This window comes from Myodes glareolus, chromosome 9 (assembly GCF_982192425.1).
Source record: "Myodes glareolus chromosome 9, mMyoGla1.1, whole genome shotgun sequence".
Classification (NCBI taxonomy): domain Eukaryota; kingdom Metazoa; phylum Chordata; class Mammalia; order Rodentia; family Cricetidae; genus Myodes; species Myodes glareolus.
This window is the reverse complement of record NC_142034.1, coordinates 90,869,672-90,890,336: the sequence shown is the minus strand read 5'-3', so window position 1 is coordinate 90,890,336 and position 20,665 is coordinate 90,869,672. Positions and strand designations below refer to the sequence as shown.

General features: G+C 51.9%; 1 protein-coding gene across 1 annotated transcript in view; it reads right to left on the bottom strand.

Moving 5' to 3' along the window:
- Positions 1-8,203: 8,203 nt before the first annotated feature.
- Positions 8,204-20,665, bottom strand: part of Fgf18 (fibroblast growth factor 18) — a 31,640-nt gene continuing 19,178 nt past the window's right edge. Inside the window, exons 4-5 of the mRNA XM_048435838.3 lie at positions 16,323-16,429; positions 8,204-9,274 (exon numbers count right to left, since the gene is read on the bottom strand). Coding sequence (XP_048291795.3) covers positions 9,008-9,274; positions 16,323-16,429 — 374 coding nt within the window. The 3' untranslated portion in view covers positions 8,204-9,007. The remainder of the gene's footprint in view (positions 9,275-16,322; positions 16,430-20,665) is intronic.

Here is a 20,665-nt window from a genome sequence, read left to right as displayed (position 1 = left end):
GGGTTCCAAGGAATCCAGTATACAGTAAGACCTCAGAAAACATTGCAAACAGAGAAAAAGGAGGAAGGCAGGGAGGCAGACCCAAACTTTATAAACTGGTGTGTGCCCAGCCTTTCCCTACGATGTCCTCCTAAGGGAGTATGTGGAAAGCAGGCAAGCAGCCAGTGGAGAGAAGAAAGTTCACAATTGAGACAGCCTATCTATGTATGTGACCAACTTTGTTTATGAGACCCTGTCAGTAACTTTGAAAAGCACAGATATTCTGTAGAAGCTATATCTCACACAGTCAAGTTCATTTAGATCTTGAATAAATACATGTCAATGACAAGTGACAGAAAATGAAAGATGTGCCCGCGGGTGAGAAGAAAAAGAAGGGGTGCTGAGCAGAGTGATGCATATCTGTAATTTAGCATTCAGGAAGAGGAGGCAGGAGGATCAGGAATTCAAGAGAAGCCTGGGCCAACCTGGAATAAGACTCTGTCTCAAAAAAAAAAAAAAGTGTATGTTGTTGGATAAGGTTTTTGTACATTGTAAAGAATTGTCACTTGTATTAGTTTAATAAAATGCTGATTGGCCAGTAACCAGGCAGGAAGTATAGGCAGGACAACCAAACTAAGAGAATTCTGGAAAGAGGGAAGGCAGAGTCAGTCACCAGCAAGACGCAGAGGAAGCAAGATGAGAATGCTGCACTGAGAAAAGGTACCAAGCCACGTGACTAAACACAGACAAGAATTATGGGTCAATTTAAATTGTAAGAGTTAGTTAATAATAAACCTGAGCTAATAGGCCAAACAGTTTATAATTAATATATGCCTCTGCGTGTTTCCTGGGGACTGAACAGCTGCAGGACTGTGCGGGACAGAAACTTCCATCTACAAGAGTATTTTAGAATCTAGTAATCTTTGTATGAAAATTAAGTGAGAATACAAGCACCCGTTTTCCACAAGCACATGGTATTTTACATGGGACAATCTGTAGAAAGGGAGTTTGGGACTGGCGAGATGGCTCGGCAAGGAAAGGCATCTGCCACCAAGCCTGAGTTTGATCCTGGGGACCCACATAGTGGGAGGAGAGAGCTGAGAGCCACAGCAGTCATCTGACCTCCACATGTACGGTGGCACTCACACACACAGTAAATAGATGCAATTCTAAAAATTAGATAAGCTTGGAGCATTTCACTCCTGCTTTGAACCCGAGAGAGAGAGATAAAATTCACAGAGACATAGAATACGACAGGAGTGGACAGGAAAGTGGCATGGCTCCCCAGCCGGGATTTGCCTTTTCCAAATCTTACATGTGGTAGTTTCGAGATGATCTGGCCAGTATGTAGGTAGATAGGTATGCGAGTGTGCCAGTGGGTGGTGGGATGGACAGATGGATGGATGGACAGACAGGCGGATGGACAGACAGATGGACGGACGGAAAGGCAGATGGATAATGGGTGGGTGGGTGGGTGGATGGATGGAAGGATGGGTGGATGGATAGTGGGTGGGTGGATGGATGGAAGGATGGATGAATGGAAGGATGGATGAATGATGAGTGGGTGGGTAGATGGAGGAATGAACAGATGGAAAATGCATGAATGCATGGATAGACAGGTGGATAGATGGTCAAAAGTAGATGAACCAATGCATGGACAGATACATAAGAAGGTAGAAGTATTGGTGGGCAAATGGACTGAGTATTAGCCCGAGTCTGTGTTTCCAGAATCAAGCATCGCTATTTCTCTCCCTATGAGGAACCCTCTGTTACCACCCAGTACAATACAAGGCAAGATTTGGAGAACAGGAGAGACAAGGTAGCAAACCAAGCTGTTACCACTCTTACCACCCAGTTGTGCCTGAGCTCAGAACAGCCCAATTATGTCATGACAAAAGCCATGTTTTATTTCTCTAGAGTTGGTAGATACCAGGCAGGGAAGGTAGGGGTCCCTCCCACAAGATGAAGGCACCATGACCTTGGATTCCATGCTCTAGAATTTTCCACAGATCAGGGAAAGACCCAAAGAGCAATGCATTGTGGTTAGAGCTGCTGGTTTCTCCAGTGAAGTGGAGAAGGGCCACTGTGGGAAGGGGAGGGAAGAAGCTCTTGTTGGTGCCTGAGACATGTGCGGAAGGCCAAGCTAGGACAAAGTGTTGAGGGAGGCTGAAGATCCGTGCATGCTCCCGTGAGATTCCTGTGTCCTTGAGCCTCTTGGAAAGCATTGCATACCTTGAGCTGAGTGCATCCCAAGCTGAAAGCCTGGCATGGGCACATGCCCACATGGCACAGGAGCATGACTGAAGGTCAGAACACAAGAGGAGAAGAATGGTAACTTGAGTAGCAGGAACCTCCAAACCTGCCAGCAGCATAAATCTGAGAGCAGCCCCCAGGCATCTGAAGGTGAACCTGGTGAGTGGGTCCCAGCAACCATGTGTCTCTGGGCTTGCAATGTGTTCTGAGACGAGGACCCCAGGCAGGGATTGACTTTTCACCTGGCATAGCATGTCGTGACCCGTCGGTTCCATTTTCAGAGAATATAGCTCAACGGAACCTGGTTTTTCCCCATTCCAACCTAGATCCATGGGCTGGGCCTGGATCTAGTCCTAACTACATCAGCTTCTGTGGCCCCAGTGACTGGTGTAAAAACATGCAAGAGAGGGGTTCATCGGGTCGGAATCAGCAGGATTTTGCCTGGAGCCTTTGAGAATGATGACGTATTTAATCTGGTTGGATGAAAGGTGGGAAGGACAAGAAACCTCTTCCTGAGAATCAGAGGAAAGCCAGCAGGATGGAGTACAAAGACACTGAGCTTCCGGACCCAGCTTCAGCTGAAGCCAGCTGCCAGCTCACTTTTCTGCCATGCATAGTAACAAGGTTCTTTCTGGACTTTGGTTTCCTGTGTGTCTCACACCTGTAGCCCAAAGAATCGCAACCATCATAGGGACAGAACTGGAGACGGGGACAGAGATGAGGCTCTTTAACTGAGTAGACAGAAGCTCAAATCCTGACTTTTTCACTTAGCAACTGTGTGACTCTGGGCAACCAGGAAAATCACCAGCTTGCTGTGGTGGGAAGAGAGGGAGACTTCTCCCTGTCTTAAACACATACGCAGGTCAAATAAATGACCTCCAGCTAGCATGCTTCCCGCCGTGTGCCTCGGTTTCTTGATTGGGAAGAAGCAACTTGGAGAACTGGAAAGAAAGAAATGAGAAAAGTCCGAGAGGGTCACACGCTGCTGCTGCTCCGTGGTGACACCTCAGCCTGCGTGGGGTGAAACGCACAAGCCTTCAGCTGCAGACGGTGATGGGAGCCCCCCTCCGCAGTGCAGCAGACAGAAATTCTCAAAGTGCTAATTAGGCCTGCACACTGCCCAGAGAAGGGGAATGCCGGCTTAATAACTGGCTTTCCCAGCAGGGGGCCATACCCAAAGCTACCTGCCACCTTCCCTCCTGGCCAGAGCTGGAAACCCCAGCCAGAAGGCCAGGCAAGTCCTGTCCCAGGGCAGCAAGCAAAGTTGAGCCTGGCAGCCATCTGGTCCCCAATTCCGCCTAATGTCTGTAACAGACCTTGAGCTAATTGCCTGGTTGGGGCGCTGCCTGGACATCTTTAGCACCTAATTCACTACTGTTTCTCTGGAAGACCATTCCCCGCCTGCCCGGGAGAGACATGCCTGTTTACAGGGATTTTCAAGCCCATAGAATCCTGGTCTGATCTGGCAAAGTTCCAGCTGGCCGCATGGCCAGGAGGGCATCCTTGGTTTCCAGCTCAAGCCCTAAGTTGTCCCCGTACCAGACCAGCCGCCTGCCCCAGGCCTTGGCTCCATCCCCCACTCCACCTGCAGCAAAAGTGGAGGATGGGAAGAAACCCAGGATGTAAGACATGGGATCAGGGACCTGAGTTCAAATCTCAGCTCTGCTGCTTTCTGACATGGGTCCTGGAAGCAATACCATTCACCTCTGGTCTGTTTTCCTATCTACAAAGGAGATGGTGTGACACATGCTCAGTATGAGAACAGCTAAGATACCAAGAGCCCTGCCGGAACCCCAAGTCAGAATCAGGCATGTGCTGCAGCAAAACCGGCAGGGAGTCTCTGTCTAGACAGCACCCCTGGGAGGATGTAGGAAGGACCTTTTTCTCAGACTATCCCAAAGGTGGTGGTTCTCAGTACCATCCCTGCCACCATCTTGAAACAGGATGCCCAGACCCCTTTGGACCCCTGCCCAATGCCCAGGCACACATCCCCACTGTGAGCATAGGGCAAAGAACCAGTGTCCCCACCCCCGCCCCAGCATCCCTTCCCCCATCTCCCACTTCAGATCACAGAAACAGATTAAGGAGGGTGCTAGTAGGCCTGGCTGTCCAATGACCTCATCATCCTGACGCCCTCACGCACTACAAGGACTCTCACTGCTTCCTTTGTCACGGTCCCTGAGACGGTTACTATCAAGCAGACTGGGTCTGGAAGAAGTCACTGGAAGGCCTAGAGAGTCTCTGCTCCTCTCCAGGTCTGGGTTGCCTCATCTCTAAAGAGACCGGGAAACAAAGCTTCCCTGCTCCTGCCCGATGGTAAAATCCCCTGTTGTCTCTAGAAAGAGACGTCAGTCCCATGAGATCAAAACAGTTGGGACATGAAAGAAACCATTCCAGAAAGGGTGTGATGAGTCAAAAACACGCTCTGGTTGTAGGTCCTGTCTAGAGAGTAGGAAAAGCAATAGTGAACACGGGGAAGCTGGACACGGGGTCTGCACCTCTTTGCTCCATCCAGTGGCAGGGGACATAATGAGCCCCAAGGCTTACGGTAGCCTTCAGGGCTCCAGGGATGGACTTAGCTGGGGTGGCAAGGGATGAAGATGACAAATACACAGATGCACTGGAAAAGCTGGTATCAGGGGATCTGGGCTCTTGGATGAGGCTGTGGCAGCCTTGAAGCTCCGCGGGTTTACTATGTACAGTTGAACTAGGAGGCAAGTTTAGCCAATCTCTGTAGAGGCGGTCTTCAGATCATAAACATCCAAGGCGAGAAAGCCGCAGTGGGCATTTTGGTACACCCTGTCAACATCCGCCCACACACCAAAGGAAGATGCTGCCATCCCGCCGAGCCTCACCTAGGAGGAAGGCTTTGTCATTTTGCCATGAGGCTGAGGCTTTGATCCTTGACATGACTGGTTTCTGTCAACAACACACATCCACTTGAGGATTTCACACACTCAGGGCTTCCTCTGCTCCCCACAAAAGCTGAAATGGGGACCCGAAGCTGTGAAGACACTGGGACTCTGACATAGACAGCTCCAAGCATCCACGGCTTGGAGTCAAGCCATGGCATTAGAGGTGGGCAGGACTGGACTCAAACTAGCTTCTCTGTTTCCTGCTGCGTGACCTCGAGCTCTGATCCTCCTCTCTGATCCAGATCTATGAAGTATCATTACCAATGACCACTGAAGAAGCTGCCTGTGGTGGGTCCTGGTGCACAGCATGAATTCTGAACATGGGGACTGGGATTCTTGAGGTTCCCTGCACAGCTGGACTGTGGGAGCCCTTCCTGACCTCCTCCCTAGAGTGAGCGTTCCTAAGAAGACGTCATCCACGGCAGGGACGTCTTCTCGCCAGCCCGCTATGCCTGTCATTCACGTATTTTTCCAAACTCAGGAAATGCGCAGAAAGTGCTGTTTCGAGCCAAAAGCTGGGCCACATCTGCTGCATCTTCCATCTCGGGCCCAGTGACCCTGATATGGAAGCAGTACACCCTGGGGGCCAAGCTCGGAGGCCTGAGTCATCTCAGGGATGCTATTTCTGGGCAGACCAAGTCTCTGGGAGCCCAGGTTACTCCGGGACAGCCTCAGGCTGGAATCTGCCATTCTCCTCTGTAAAGCTAAAGGTCCTTGCCTGTCTCACTCCAAACAGAAGCTTTGGGTGGAGTCTGGCTGCCTCCAGATCCTGACTCCATTGCCTTCTTATTCCACGACAGGACACCTGCCTTCACACACTCTGCTCCCTCTGCCAGGAACGCCCTTTCCCTTGGTGTGGATATGCAGCTTCTTGTCCTTCAGACCTGATCAGATCCCTTCCAGAGGCCCCCTCTGCCCACTCTGAAACTGCAGCCCTACTCCATCCCCCTCCCCTTCTCGTTTTCCCTACGGTTTCCTCACTACCGGACATCATAGCCCACACTGACTTGCTTGTATATGTGTGCTTGTGTGTGCGTTATACATGGACATATGTGTGTGGGTGCATACCCAGGTGTGTTCATAAGGAGACCAGAGGTCAGTGTCAGGTGTCTTCTCCTGTCATTTTCCACTTTACATTTTTTTGTTGTTTTGGGTATTTGTTTTGTGTGTGTATGTGTTTGTTTTGTTTTGTTTTTTGTTTTGTTTTGTTTTTTGTTGTTTTTCTTTTTTTTTGAGACAGGGTTTCTCTGTAGCTTTAGAGTCTGTCTTGAAACTAGCCCTTGTTGATCAGGCTGGCCTCGAACTCACTGAGATCCGCCTGTCTCTGCTTCCCAAGTGCTGGGATAAAGGCGTATGCCACCACCACCTGGCTCTCTCCCCCTTACTTTTTGAGACAGTACCTTTCACTGAACCTGGATCTCGCAGTCCAGCTCTACTGTGGGCTCTGGAGTCAGTCTGTCTCTGCTCCCCTCCCCAGTGCTGCATGTCCAGCATTTATTTGGGTTTTCATTTGAACTCAGGTCCTCACGCTTGTGCCAGCAAACTCTTCACCCATGAGCCATTTGCTCATCCCTAGAGACTGCTCAGATCATTGTAGTCAGCAGAGCAGCCCCTGGTACAGCCGTGGCCAGCAGGAGTGAACAGGGTGTCTTCTGCATGAATGAATGGCTGGATGACTGACACCTGGGTCTAGGCACCCATTCCTTGTGGTTATTTTTCTAAAGAATAAGAGTAGAGGGGAGGGGACAGGAACAGAAGGTGCCTGGCAGTTAGGCACTATGGCTTGAATAAGGGTCTCCCAAAAGTTGTGTGATAAGTTTGGTCCTCGGGGCAGCATTACTGGAAAGAGATGGAGCCTCGTGGGAGGCCCCCAGAGGTGCATCCTGGAAAGGGATCAGAGGATTACAGGCCTCTTCCCTTTGCCCTTTTTTTCTTCCTGACTATGATGTGACCACGAGAGCAGTTGTGACCTGCCACACACTTTCCTTGTGTTGTCCATGGCCCCACACATTAGGGTTCTCACCAAGGATTTCGCTGAGGCCTCGAACAAGTCGATGGTTTTGTTGAGCCTGGGGGTATCTATCTACCTGTCAAATATGGAAGAAGGCAGAGGGCATCAGAAGGTGCCTGCCCTGCCTCTGTCTTATTCAGTGATCTTAGCCAAGTAGTTTCATGCTTCTTAGCCTCGGTTCAACATCTACAAATGGAAGAATCACAGAACTCCCACCCCACTGGGCACCTAGAGGGCCTCCCAGAGTTTCAAAGACACAGCAGGAGGGAAAACCAAGGGGCAGGAGCCGGGATGATGGGCATGTCATAACGCCCTGTCCAGAGTTCAGGGCAACTTTTCAGAAGCCACCCAAAGCCCTCCCTGGCCACAGAACTTCTCTCCTCGAATCTCTGCCCGACATAGGACCCCTCTCGTCAATCTCTGCAGGAGTTCCAAAGGAGGAGGGGGACAGGAAGGCTCAGGGTCCCCTTCCACCTCGCTAGTTACCCAAGGAAGTGGCCAGGACTGGACGCAGCAGGAGGAAAAGGGTGTGGCTACACACCTCACTCCAAGCCTCAGGAAAAGGGCTCCCTGGAGTCACAGCGTAGGAGAGAAACTCCAAGGATAGAACTGACCTCCAATCCAGCCAGAGCTTGACCAAACACTGTGGAATTAATTCACAAACTCTTCTTTGATGGATTCACAACACTTAGCAAAAGTGGTTAATCAATGATAAATAGACGAACACATCAATGAAGCCATGAATCTGAATTACTAAAGGAAAAGTTTCCCATGGGCTGGGTAAATCCCCAGGGCCCAAACTAGAGTGGAGGCCATGTCAACGCCTAGGAACAAGGGTCTGAGTTGATCACAATATCGAGGACACTGAAGAACTGATTTCTCTGAACCTGAAAGAGATTCCCATCTGCCCTGAGGTGGCAGGCTCAGTGCCTAGAACAGTGCCTCCAGCACACAACCCTGGTGGTGCACGAATGCTCACCATCCAGCCCTCAGCCCCAAGAGACCGCCCCGCCGGAGCTTTGCCCCCAACCACCACACGCCTCACCGGTTTTGTTTTTTTTTAAATAATTTGTGGGTTGTTTTTAATTGTTGAGGCAGTAATACTTGGTTCATGAAACTGCAATATACAGAGAGGTGAAATAAATAGCTTATATATATAATATATATAATATAGCTGGTTTTAAAATATTCCCTTATCATTGGTGTACTAGGTCACGTGAGTCACGGAAGGTCCATAGCAGCATCCTCCAGAACTGCGGGCAAGGCAGGCCACCATGATTGGACGAGGCGTCTGTCGTCGGAAGGTCGAGGCGCGGAGAATTCTCAGGGGCGCCTTCCCTGCGCGGTGTCGCGGGACAGCTTGCAGTGGACAATAAATAAACGACTGCAAACCAGAGAGCGATTCTTGTTGGAGTCTAGGGCTGGGGGAGGGTCAGGGAGGGGGGCTGAGGTGAGAGGGGGGGCACTACGTTTCTTTTTCTTTCTTTTGTTTTTTTTTTTTCCTTTCTGCTTTTTTTTTTTTTTTTTTCTTTCAGAACCTTTGGGGAAAAGGACTTTGGTTTCTCGCTGCGTCAGTTTTCTCATTCGAGTCCTCCTCTGGGGATGAGTTTTGAGTTGTCACGCCCTAGAGAGAGGCAAGCACCTGTGGGTTGACAGCAGTCCCCTTTCGTGAGTCCTTTGTCATGGGGTTCAGGTCAATGGTAGAATCCTATCGCCCCGGCCCCCCCAAGACTTTAGGTTCAGTTTTTGTCTTCTTTTAAACACAATGTACAAAAATAGAAATTCTTCCTTATTTTTCGTGTAAAAATATTCCTCTGATGTAGTTCTCTAGGGATGAGTGTGGCCGGACCTAGCCGGGGTGAGTAGGGCGGATCCGCCGGGAACGCTTGGTGACGGTGGTGTACTTGAAGGGCTTCTGCAGTTCGGCCTGCCCCTTGGGGTAACGCTTCATGAAGTGCACATCCTGCTGGTTCTCCCGGGTCTTGGGACCCTTGCGAGGCCTCCCCTTCTTGGTGAAGCCCACGTACCAGCCTGTGTACTTGGCTGACATCAGGGCCGTGTAGTTGTTTTCCAGAACCTTCTCAATGAACACACATTCCTTGCTAGTACCATCAGGCTGCAGGAGAGAGAGAGAAGGAGCGTCAAAGAAAGGAGAGTCAAGGATCCCTGGTAAGTGCGCTACAGTAGACATTACACACAGTCACAGGGATGACAGTGAGTACCGGGGCCCACTGCACCTCGATCCCTCCATGGGGATCTAAAGATGGGCTTCGCTCAGCCCCCAGGCTCACAGCACCAGCAAGTGTAGCCTCAAGAGAAGCGGCTGAACACAGGCGTGAGCACACACGCCTTGTGAACATGGTAGGTGATCAGATACCAAGAAGGCCTCTGCTTAAAACTAGGCTTCACAAGCATTCTAGGGATGGGCCTAGGAGAAGATTGGGGAGCCAGACTAAAGCCCAGCAGGAAGCCTTTGCCTGGAGGAGAAAACAAAGGGGAAAAGAAAGTGGAGGCAGTGGGGGTGCAGTGTCTTTAATTCCGGCACTTGGGAGGTAGAGGCAGGAGGATCTCTATGAGTTCGAGGCCAGCCTGGTCTACAGAGTGAGTTCCAGGACAGCCAGGACTGTTTCACAGAGACTGTCTTGAAAAAAAAAAGCAAACAAACAAAAAGAAGAAGAAAAGAAAAGGAAGGAGGGAGGGGGGAAGAGAGATAGAAAAAAAGGAAGAAAGGAAGGAAGAGAGACAGACAGACAGACAGACAGAAAGTTAGTTAGTTAGTTGAGGGCAAGAAGTTCTAGGCCCGGCCTAGGGATGGGGCAAGGGTTGGGACAGCGCAGCACAAAGGGCCTCATCTCCACATCCTTATATGCAAATGTACTTTGTTACAGGGCCCTCACATCTTCCTAAGTCTTCCATCCTTCCCACTGTCTTGCAGAAACCCACACCTCAGATACGTAGGCTCCATATCATCCCTACTTGAGCAACAGACCTAGACTAACCAAATAAATCGTAGCCCCTTGCTGACACGTGACCCTGCCCCACCAATCAGAGTACTGTGTGGGTTCAACCGCCAAGCCCCCCCCCCCCAAAAAAAGATGGGTTTAAACTTGAGGTATTTGTAAGGCTGAAATGAGGGCAGCCATTTTACCAACATAAAACGGAAATCCTGCTGGGCAGCGATGCCAGCCCCGAGGAAGCAAGGTCAAGCAGGAGAATGAAGAAACCACAGAGCCCTGGTCACTACATTCGGGCTCTGGACCCAGCTGCTTCTGCAGGTCACATTACCTCACTAGCATGTGGGCCAACAATGTCTCATTTCCTTTAACTCAGCTGATGTTTTTTTAGCCTATCATTTGTAGGAGAAATGGGTCCTGGCAGATCTGCACCAAATCTGACGCTGAGTCGGGCGGCCGGTCAACTCTTCCGCGACACAGTTCAACACAAACTACACTCGATGTGGGATGCGGTGCACTTTACTACTTGGTATGAAGCAAGCTAGAAACCATCCAAAAATAAGACGTAGCATGGCCAAACTCCACAGGCTGCGTGAGGGGGCTCTGGGATCTCTAAGTCTGGAGAGACTAGATACGCCGGGGCAAAGAGCGCTGACTTAGGAGCCAAAAGCCAAATGAACCCTAGCACATCCGGTGACCTCAGGGTGGCCAAGTCCTTCCTCCAAACCTCAGATCCCTCAACAGACAAAAGAGTACAATGACATTCTGGGAGGAAGGACACGTGTAAATGAGTCTGACACACAAAGGGGCTCTCCAGGTTGTTCCTGAAGGGCAGGTGGCTCTGCTGGGATCGCTTGGAACAAAAGACCTTGCGGGGGCCCGTCTGGAGCAGCCGCTGCTCGATGGGAGAGAGTGGGAAACGCAAACTTGGACGGGCTAACTTAGTAGCACAAGTTTCCAGCTAACATCTCCAAATTTAGGCCGGGCCCACTCCTCGTTCCGGACGGCTGCTCCGCCAAGTTGGAAGCCCAGCGGTCTGGCTGTGTGTGGAGACTGAGGTGCGGGTTCCAGCCTTTTGTTTGAAGTGGAAAACTGGCCGGAGCTTCCAGGGACATTCACCTTTGAGAGGAGGGCAAGCCTAGTCCCTGTAGACAGAGTGCTGAACTCTGCAGAAACGCTGGGTAGGGAAACTCTGGGAAATGCTGTTTCCAAGCCGGCTTCAGAACAGACAGTGGGGAGGCTCAAGACACACGTGATACCCAGGACAGCCTGGGTAAGATAGTAAGACAGTAAGTAAAGGAGGGCAGAAAAACCCGTATAAGGCAGGTTGAGGCCAGTGATCTCTTGGCTCTCAGTCTCTCATGGAAAGGTCTAGAAGCTCCTCATCCAGCTCTTTACATGACCTTCACCAAAGTTACAGCAACCAGAACAACACCTAGGCAACACCATCCTATTTCTGTACTTTAATGCCCGGCTCTAATTGCCACCTATGGAGCATTCCTTGATTGCAGCTTCACTCTCCAGGCATTGCCTCCCCTTCCCCCAAGAGGCAATGGTCAAACTCAGGTGCAACCTACTGTTAGCCTCTTAGCCTTTCTTGCAAGTCCACAGTGGAGAATCTGCTCATTGTTGGTTCCACCACCAGTTCCAAGAGCCACTCTGTGCCCTGTGGTGTTGGAACCAGCCCAGAGCCCAGCCCCTCCAGTCCTTTGAAGTAAATTAAGACATGTACTAAGCATCTGCACTTAGAATCCTACCAGTTCACATGCTCCATCTTTGGAAGTTCCTGGGTACCCACCAATGGAGTACTGCATCCACCTGCCTCCTCCTTAGTCCAAGAGCTCCCTGAGACCAGGGATTGCTTCTGACTGACTCTAGGAGCTGAGCACAGGCCTTAGGCCAAGATGGGGTTTATAGTCAAACAAAGGAGAGCCTTACCAAGATGGATTGTGGTGAGTGAATATCACATGAAAGAGCCTGAAAGAGAATCTACTTTCGAATCCCTTGTAGTGTCTCTCAGACATCCTTCCAGAAGGACTCTCAAGGAGAGTCAAGGAGACAGAGCGAGCTGAGGGTTTGAGAGCCCTCCTGGCTCACTTGCTCTCCCTACTCATTCATTCAGCACGTATTGATCGCTGACCACAGGCCAGACATTCCCACATCCATTATGTCATCTCACCCTCTTAAGTCATTGAGACTGGCTCTGCCTAGAGAAAGGAAACAGCTCCAAGAGGCAAAGGGGCTTGCCCAAGGTCATGGCGCTGGAAAAATGGCCCCTGGCGTACTTGTCTCACGTCTAGTCCTGGAGAAGTCCCTGGGGGAGGAGAGAAGAGGCAGAGCCGGTGATGGCCACCAACACTCCTCACCTCCCATGGAGCCACATGGGGCACACAGTAAAACATGGGCACAAAGTAAAATGTTGGGGTGCAATAGTCTAGCACAGAGCAGGCATGTATGCTCAGTACATGTCTATGTTCACTGTGTTCAGAGGGCTGAGAAGCTGGGTTCTGGACTGGTCCTACCACCACAGGCACAGAGGGGCTCTTGGGAACGAGTAGGAACCAATGAGAGGCACAGGTTCTCCACCATGGGCTCAGCCAGAAGGGCCCAGAGGCTGACAGCAGGCTGCACCTGAGTTTGACCATTGCCTCTGTTTCTGACCCCTTCTGTGACCATAAGTCACTTATACTGACATGATAGATAGATAGATAGATAGATAGATAGATAGATAGACAGACAGACAGATAGATAATAATCAAAGCTTGGGCAGAACCTCAGAACTTCGGACTCTGCTGGCTAAGGCAAGCAGGGGCACTAGCTTTTAGAGTAACCTTAGCACCTGGGAGTCTTGGGAGGTTAGTGCAGACCAGCCCTCCCCCTTCTCCTCCAGCCCCACTTCCCATCCCCTGACTTCACTGATGCTCACAGTCCTTCTATGTGACCTGAATCCTGATGACATCACGCAATCACACCTCACCTAACGCTACAGATTTTAGATCTACTGGGGCGGGGGGGGGGCAGGGAATCCCCTTCTGTTGAAAACAGTGTTTCAGTGACTTAGAACCAAAGTGGCCTTAATCCCCTGCCCTGAAAGACTCTGAGGTCTTACTCCCACAAGGACAAGCAGGGATGAGGGGCAGATGAAGGAGTGCTGATTAGCCATGATAGGAGATGCTGGGTAGGCTCAGAGAGGTGGCCAGGAGCAGGCTACCAGAGCATGCAGGCTCCGAGACAAATATAGGGAATGACCACAGTCAACGGCTAGTGCATCTAAAACAGCTGTTTTCAGGGCTCAGTGCATGACCCCTGCCCTGGCCAGATGTGCAAGGCTGGTACCTATAAGCCACAGGAAGGAGGAAAGCACACTGCTAAGGCACTCCAAGGCAGCAGAGGCCAGAGGTCCCATGGGTGCCAAAATGATGCCAAGGCCTGGCTTCGGGCTGGGGGCGTAGTTCTGTCCACACAGTACCTGCCTGGCACACACAGAACCCGGGGTGCATTCTCAGCTCCCCATGAATCAGGGGTCGTTATGCATGCTTCCAATGTCTGCACTCAGGAGGTAGAGGCAGGAGGACCAAAAGTCCATGGCCAGCCTTAGTCACACAGGGAATTCCAGAGTTCCAGAACAGCCCACGAGGGAGGAGACCATGTCTCAAATAAATAAATAAATAATTAAACTAAAATAAAATAAACCTGTCTTTGAAAGGGGAAGGAGGAAGAGACTAACACTCGGGCACTGCCTGCTTAAATGACTGCATGAGTCCCCCTTACAGGAAAGGATCCAAGGATCAGTGGGCCAGAACATAGTGGGTCAGGGCACCAGGCTCCCTGACCTGGTGGGCACCATTCTTGCAGGTGGCTGAGTCATCTCAGAAAGCGAGAGGCAAATTCCCGCTTCTGTGTTGTGTCTGTGCCCCTCAGGCACTGCATGGGCTCCAGCCCTGGAGGAGAACACAGACCCGAGGACAAGGAGTGACCTCCAGGTGAACGAGTGGAGGCACGGACAGCTGAGCGAGGGGGGCGGGGAAGAATAGAGACCCTAGAAGGTGAGTCAGGAAGAAGAGCCAGGTCCGTGAAGCAAGGATAGCGCTGGGAAGGCTCACGTATGGAGCCCTAAATCCGCGTCCAGGAATGGGTGTGAACAGTTCAGAGAGCCTGGGGCATAGGTTTCCAGGAATATGGAGAAGCTCAGCGGAGCCCTAAGCTGGTCTAGCGGAGGAGGGGAAGTTCGGCTGGGGCCTGAAGTTTCCCAAGCAAGGCAATAAAGGTTGGGGCAGCAATATCTGGAGAGCACAGAGACTGTGAGGAGGAGGGAGACACACCCAGTCATTAAAGAGGGGACTCTCCCCTCCAGGACCCGGTCTGAGTGAGCAGGGAGGATGCCACAGACAGCCTTCCAAAAGCGTGATTCCCACCCCACCCAGCACAGGTGGGAGGGGGGCACCAAACCCCTGGGCCCAGAAGGGTGGTGGACGCAGTTTGGCCAGCAGGGTGCAGAGGTGGAGACAGGGAGACCCAGCCTGCTTCGCTGTTGTGCATTGAGCCAGCTGAACCCTCACCAATATTAATGACGGGAGTGAGGGCAAGGGGGCAGGAAATCGGAACCGGCTCCTGTGGAAGCGGTGACTCAGCGGCCAGCCGGCAGGAGGCAGACGGCAGGGCTGCAGCCCGAGGGGGCCTGTCATTCTCCTTGACCCCATGATGGCACTCCTGGGGGTCAGGATGCCGGGAAGACCGAAGGCAGGAGGGGAGGCAGCACTGGGCTGTGCAGGCACTGGGCACAGAGAGAGCAGAGCGAAGGGGAAAACCAACCGAGGTTCAAACCCAAAGCAGGTTGGTCTGGGAGGAGGCCCAGGCGGGCAGCAGAACAAAGCGCCTGACGCCCGGCTGGGCCGCCGCCGCCGCAGGAAACTGCCGGCCAAGACGCGACAGGCTGGGCCAGGGGACCCGGCACCCGCCCCTGCCTGACGCCCCAGCCGCTGAGGGACCCCCTCGCCGGCCGGCCTGCGACGGCGGAAACTGAATCACTAATTGAAACCACTCCTCGGCATCCCAACGCTCTTCGGATTACTATTATTTTGCAGTTTGGGTTGGTATGGGTGTGTGGCTGGAATCTTTCCCTTTCCAACCCAGCTTTGAATCCCGCCTAGGGCTAGTGTGGGACTTGGCACAAGCGCCCAGGGATGTAGACAGCCCTCAGCTTTCCCATCTGTGAAATGGGAATGATAGTGGTGCCAAACTACCAAAATTATCTGCAAGTATTTTTTTGCCCAATGCCTGGGAGACAGCAGGTGTTCAATCTAAAAGAAGCTGTCATTATCCCTGTGTCAACCTTGGTCCTTGACCCAGGGAAAAGGGGACAGGGGGAAGAACTAAAGGCTCAAGAAATCAAATATTACTTCAACAAGACTGATCATTCTCCCCTTATGCTGACAAGGTATAATGGAACTAATTTCCCCCAGGACCTTGTTCCTAAGCAGAAGCCCACCTTCCATGACACCAGTCCAGACAGCTTAGAAGCAGGGAAAGTCCCCGAAGAGAGCAGAGAAGAGACAGGTGACTTCACTAAAGAGCTACCGTGGGTGCCATCTTCCTCTTGAGCCTCTGGAAGAAACAAGCCCAGGACCCTCGCAAAGAAGCGCGTGAATGTAAAGCGGAGAGATGAAGGGTAGTCTTCCAGGAGCATCCAAGTCCAGCAAGTGGGTGCACACGTCCCACATACATGTGCGCTAATTCAACACTTGCGGTTCTCTGGCCTGTTCCAAAGTAATAAAATCTTCCTAAACTGAAAGAACAGCTCTGAGCAGTGACTGCTTCCGGAGACTTCTGCTGCTGCCAACCCCTGAGGATTGTTGAGATGATCCCTGCAGGCCCAGCCCATGGGCTGCAGGTTCCCCGTTCCCAGACACCAGGAGCAAAAGAGCTGGCTGCCCCCAAGGGTTCCTCCCTATAGAACAAACCAGAACTCCACATCCTTTTCCAGCAGAGTCTAGGGCTTCGTGGCACCAAGAGGCAGCCATAAATATCCCAACCTGGCTGCTGCAGACACCAAAACAAAAACCATGGCCACAGGAAGAGATGCCAACAGGTGCTGATCTCTCTCGTCCAGACCTGCACTCCAGGTAAGGCTAACAGGACCACGGCTATGCTTTGCCCCGTCTCCAGAGCTGGCTGAACAGAGCCCCAAGTACCCAGGGTCGCATCACTTACCTTCCCCACGAGCTTGCCTTTTCGGTTCATGCACAGGTAGAACTCAGTCTCCTTGCCCTTGATCCGGACTTGACTCCCGAAGGTATCTGTCTCCACTAGGAGCTGGGCTTCGAAAGGCAGAAGAAGAATAAGACAAACTTTTGAACCAGAGGCAATGGTATAATCTAAAGACCCAGCAACATGCTCCTTGACCTTCCCCCCCTGGTCCCTCACTTTCCCAAAGTCAAACATAAGAGGATTCTGGTTGGTTCCATGAGCACACCCTGACTCTGGGACCGGGGGACGGGGACGGGGCAGGGAGGGGGGATCTGCTGCCACGTCCCCTACGATCTAGTCTGAAAGGACTTTGTCTGTGGCCCCTCCCCACCCCACCCCCGTACACCTACGAGCCCGTCAATTCCACTCTCCAAAGTGGGACCAACAGTCACAAAGAATACCCAAAATAACCAAGAGAATATACACAAATACACACACATACACACACACACACACACACAGAGAGAGAGAGAGAGAGAGAGAGAGAGAGAGAGAGAGAGAGAAAGAGAGAAAGAGACAGAGAGACAGAGAGAGAGAGAAAGAGAGAGAGAGCTCGTGCACGCCAAGCCAGCCTTTGGGACCTCATGCTGTTTCCGTCAAAAGTTAGGTCAGATGTCCTTTCCCCCAAGGGCAAACATCTGGCTCCCTACTAATGCAGTCTAATGCAGTTTTGGCACCTTTGACCTGGCCACTTGACACAGGAAGACACGGAGGTGAAGGTGCCACACCCCTGGGAAAGAGTCTATGTTCAGAATCTCCCTTCCGCTGACTGAGGTCATCAAAACTGCTGGGTAACTACTTTCAAGAACACAGAGGTCTGGTCAGGACCCAATTATCCCACCCCCAGGACCAGAGCCCACCCATGCCTCAGCATCAGGATGGAGGGGTCCACACTGCTCCCCTAAACCCCTGGCAGACAAAGGCACCAGTGATGTTCTTTTTAGTCAGTCCACATTTCCCCCTGTAGGATCCAGTGTGACTTGGGGTGAGCTCTCACCTGTCCCTCGTCTTGAACCCCCATGACCTAGTCTCCTTCACCACTCCCCTCCCCCACAGCTGTTTTCTTTGGCTGTAACCCTTCCCTTCCAGCACCTGCCCCTCCCTCAGCTACGAAAGTTTCATTTCAGTGACAAGGGACTGCTTCTCCATAACCGTAGCCCCAAATTCCTGAGTACGGTATCTATGGAGTCACAAGGAGTGTACCTCGGTGCCCCTAAAATACACTAGGTATGATTTTAATAAAAAACATTTACAAATATAGGCCCTAGTGCCCTGCTGTGAAAATTGAAACCACCTGGAACTTAGGGTTTCTATAATTAATCTAGCCCTCCTTTGACACCACTTCTAATTAAAATATGATTCCCACCTTAAAAAAAGAATTTACATAAAATTTAAAGACCTAACAAGAATTTTGTAATTCTGGGAGCAAGGTGGGGCACATTCTTCTTTCCGCCTTCCCCCACCCCCAGTAAACATTGAGTTAGGAATATGAACAAGGCCTTGATGTACCCTGCTTGCCCTCATTCAAACCCCTTGCCCTCTTCTCCTCTTACTGGGGTCCCAGAGGGAAAGTCACAGTAGCTCCCCAGCCTTCTCCTGTCTCCCGGCAAATCTCAGTCCTCCCAAAGTGAGAAAGTTCTAGAAGCTTCGATGGGGCCTGCATGTATATGGAGAAGGCAAGGGTCTGGTATGCCTAAATATGGACTTGACACCCCCCCACTTGACTTCTGTGTGGCCCTGGGCCACAGGGTCTTTGCCAGTGAACTGGGGAGAATTGTTCTGACCCCTCAACAGGGCCCAGGAGGCCTGTAGTGTGTAGCCCTGTTCTAGAGGTCCAGAGGGGAAGCTCACTAACCTAAAAGCTGCAAAGCTGAACTTTTCCTGGAAGAAAAGGGTGCCCAGAGGCCAAGCCCGCGCTTCCTGAAAGTGGAAGGGAGCCTGCTTCCCGAGGCCCTGTCCCCGCTCTGAACCTGCTCAGTCTTCCCCAGGCACAGGCAGCCCACACCAGACAGGGCATCCAAAAACACCCGCAGGTCTGTTGCCATCCCGCACTGAATCCTAAGCAGATAGATCACCACACCCCTGTCTGAGCCTCAGTTTCCTCCCTGGTGCAAGGCGGTGTGCAGTTCAGCCCCATTCTAGTTCTTTCTGGAACCCTGGCGTCAAACCTAGAAGAAGAGCAGACTCTACTGGGAGTAGGGAGATTGTCATTAATGGAAGAATGGGGACAGGGCCCAGGACACCGTTCTCACCCCCCCCCCCAAATATGTCCTCTATGGACAAGATCTGCTTCCGTGGGATACAATTAAAGCTCCCCCACATCCACATGAAGTAAGCCATCCTGGTCCTCATTGCTCAGGGTAAGTGAGGTGTCCAGCGACAGCCAGGCAGGAGGACTAACTGCAGGGTTGGCTGGCTCTGAAAGCCACTCCTAACATCGCCCCACCTCTCAGCAACAAGGACCCTGGCCATCCCCCACCCTATCCCACCGCATCCTGGGGGTGGGTACAGACATCCAAAGGGTCTGGGGGCAGAGAGGTTAGGGCTGCAGTTCAACTCCGCCCTCCACAGGCCAGACCACCCCCATTCAGCCGGGGCAGGGTCTGAGCGAGCCGCTCGCAGTCTGTTCTTTCTACCCACCCTGACCACAGCACGCAGGAGAGTGACCTAGACTCCACTCAGAGAATGACATAATGAGGCGGGAGTCAGGCCAGAATTATGTAAAGTCTTTGGGGAGTAATAGACCAGCAGCAGCAGCGGCGGCGGCGGCAGCAGCGGCAGCGGCAGGAGAGAAAGAGGAACAGACACTCCACCCAAGCTAGGTCTGCTCCAGAGCCTCCCTGGTCCTCCTCTCCTCATCCTCCACCCGCTTCTGAGAGCCAAGCTCCAAAGATGCAGCTCTTATGAGCAGGCCCCTCACCCTGGCTCAGTTCCATGGACAGGGCCTGCAGCTGGCCTGGGGGAATGACACTGTCTTGCCACCCCTCCCCCACCATCCCACACAGCTCAACAGCCACCTTCCTCTGCCACTCTGGCCCTCACTGGTCTTCCCTCCACACGTCAGCTGAAAATGTTCTTCAAAAAGACCGATGAGGCTGAGAAGGTGCCCCTGTCGGTAAAGAACCTGCCACGTAGCGTGAGGACCTGAATTTGGATCCCTGGCAACCCATGTAAAAGCCAGGCATGGCGGTGAACATCTACAAACCCTACTGTTGGGGAAGCAGAGATGGGGAGACTCACAGAGCTCACAGGTCAGACAGTCCAGCCAACCAGTGACCTCCAGGCTCAGTAAAAAACTGCTTCTCAAAGTTAAAGATAGAGAGGGATTGAAAGGAGACATGAAGCTGATCCCTATCTACACACACACACACTCACAACAATTATATCTCTTCCCTGTTGAAAAACCTCCCAGGATCCTCAAACAACTTAGGGAAAACCCAAGCTCGCCAGTAGGACCCACATCATCTGGTCCCTGCTGTCCCTCCTTCCAGCCCTCCCAAGCGCACTGGCTCCCTTGCTCTCTCTCCAGCACACCTGGCTCCTGCTGCAGGCCCTTTGTTCTTGCCACCCTTCTACCTAGAGGCTGCTTTGCCCAAGCTTTCCCATGGTTGAGCCTTATCCCTCCCCCCAGATGGCCAACAGTCATCTCCTTAGAGATGCTATGGTTTGACCAAGAATGATCCCCACATTTGAATGATCAGTCTCTAGGGAGTGGCGCTATCTGAAAGGATTAGAAGGACTGAGAGATGCGACCTTGTGAGAATACTGTGGCCTTGTTGGAGGAAGTGTGTCACTGTGAGTGGGCTTTGAGGTTGCAGAAGTCCATGCCAGGCCCAGTCTCTCAGAGACTCTCTCTCCCTCTCTCCCTCCTTCCCTCCCATCCTTCAGTCAGATCAGGATGTATCTCTCAACTTCTCCAGCACCATACCTGCCCTGCCTGCTGCCATGCTGACCACGAACTAAACCTCTGAAACTGCAAGCAAGCCCCCAGTCAAATGTTTTATTTATAAGAGCTGCCATGGCCATGGTGTCTCTTCACCAAGGAGAACAGTTACTAAGCTGCCTTCCCTGACTGTACTGTTTGATGCTGGCACCACCCTCCCCAGCCCAGCACGTGCCAGTTCCCATGCCACACTTCAGCACTCTACTTATTTCTTCTGTGCATTATTATTCTGTCTATGTGAAGGTGTTGGAAACCCTGGAACAGGAGGAACAGACAGTTGTGAGCAACCTTTATGAGTGCTGGGGACTGAACTCGGGTCCTCTGGAAGAGCAGCCATGCCTTTAACAGTTGAGCCATCTCTGCA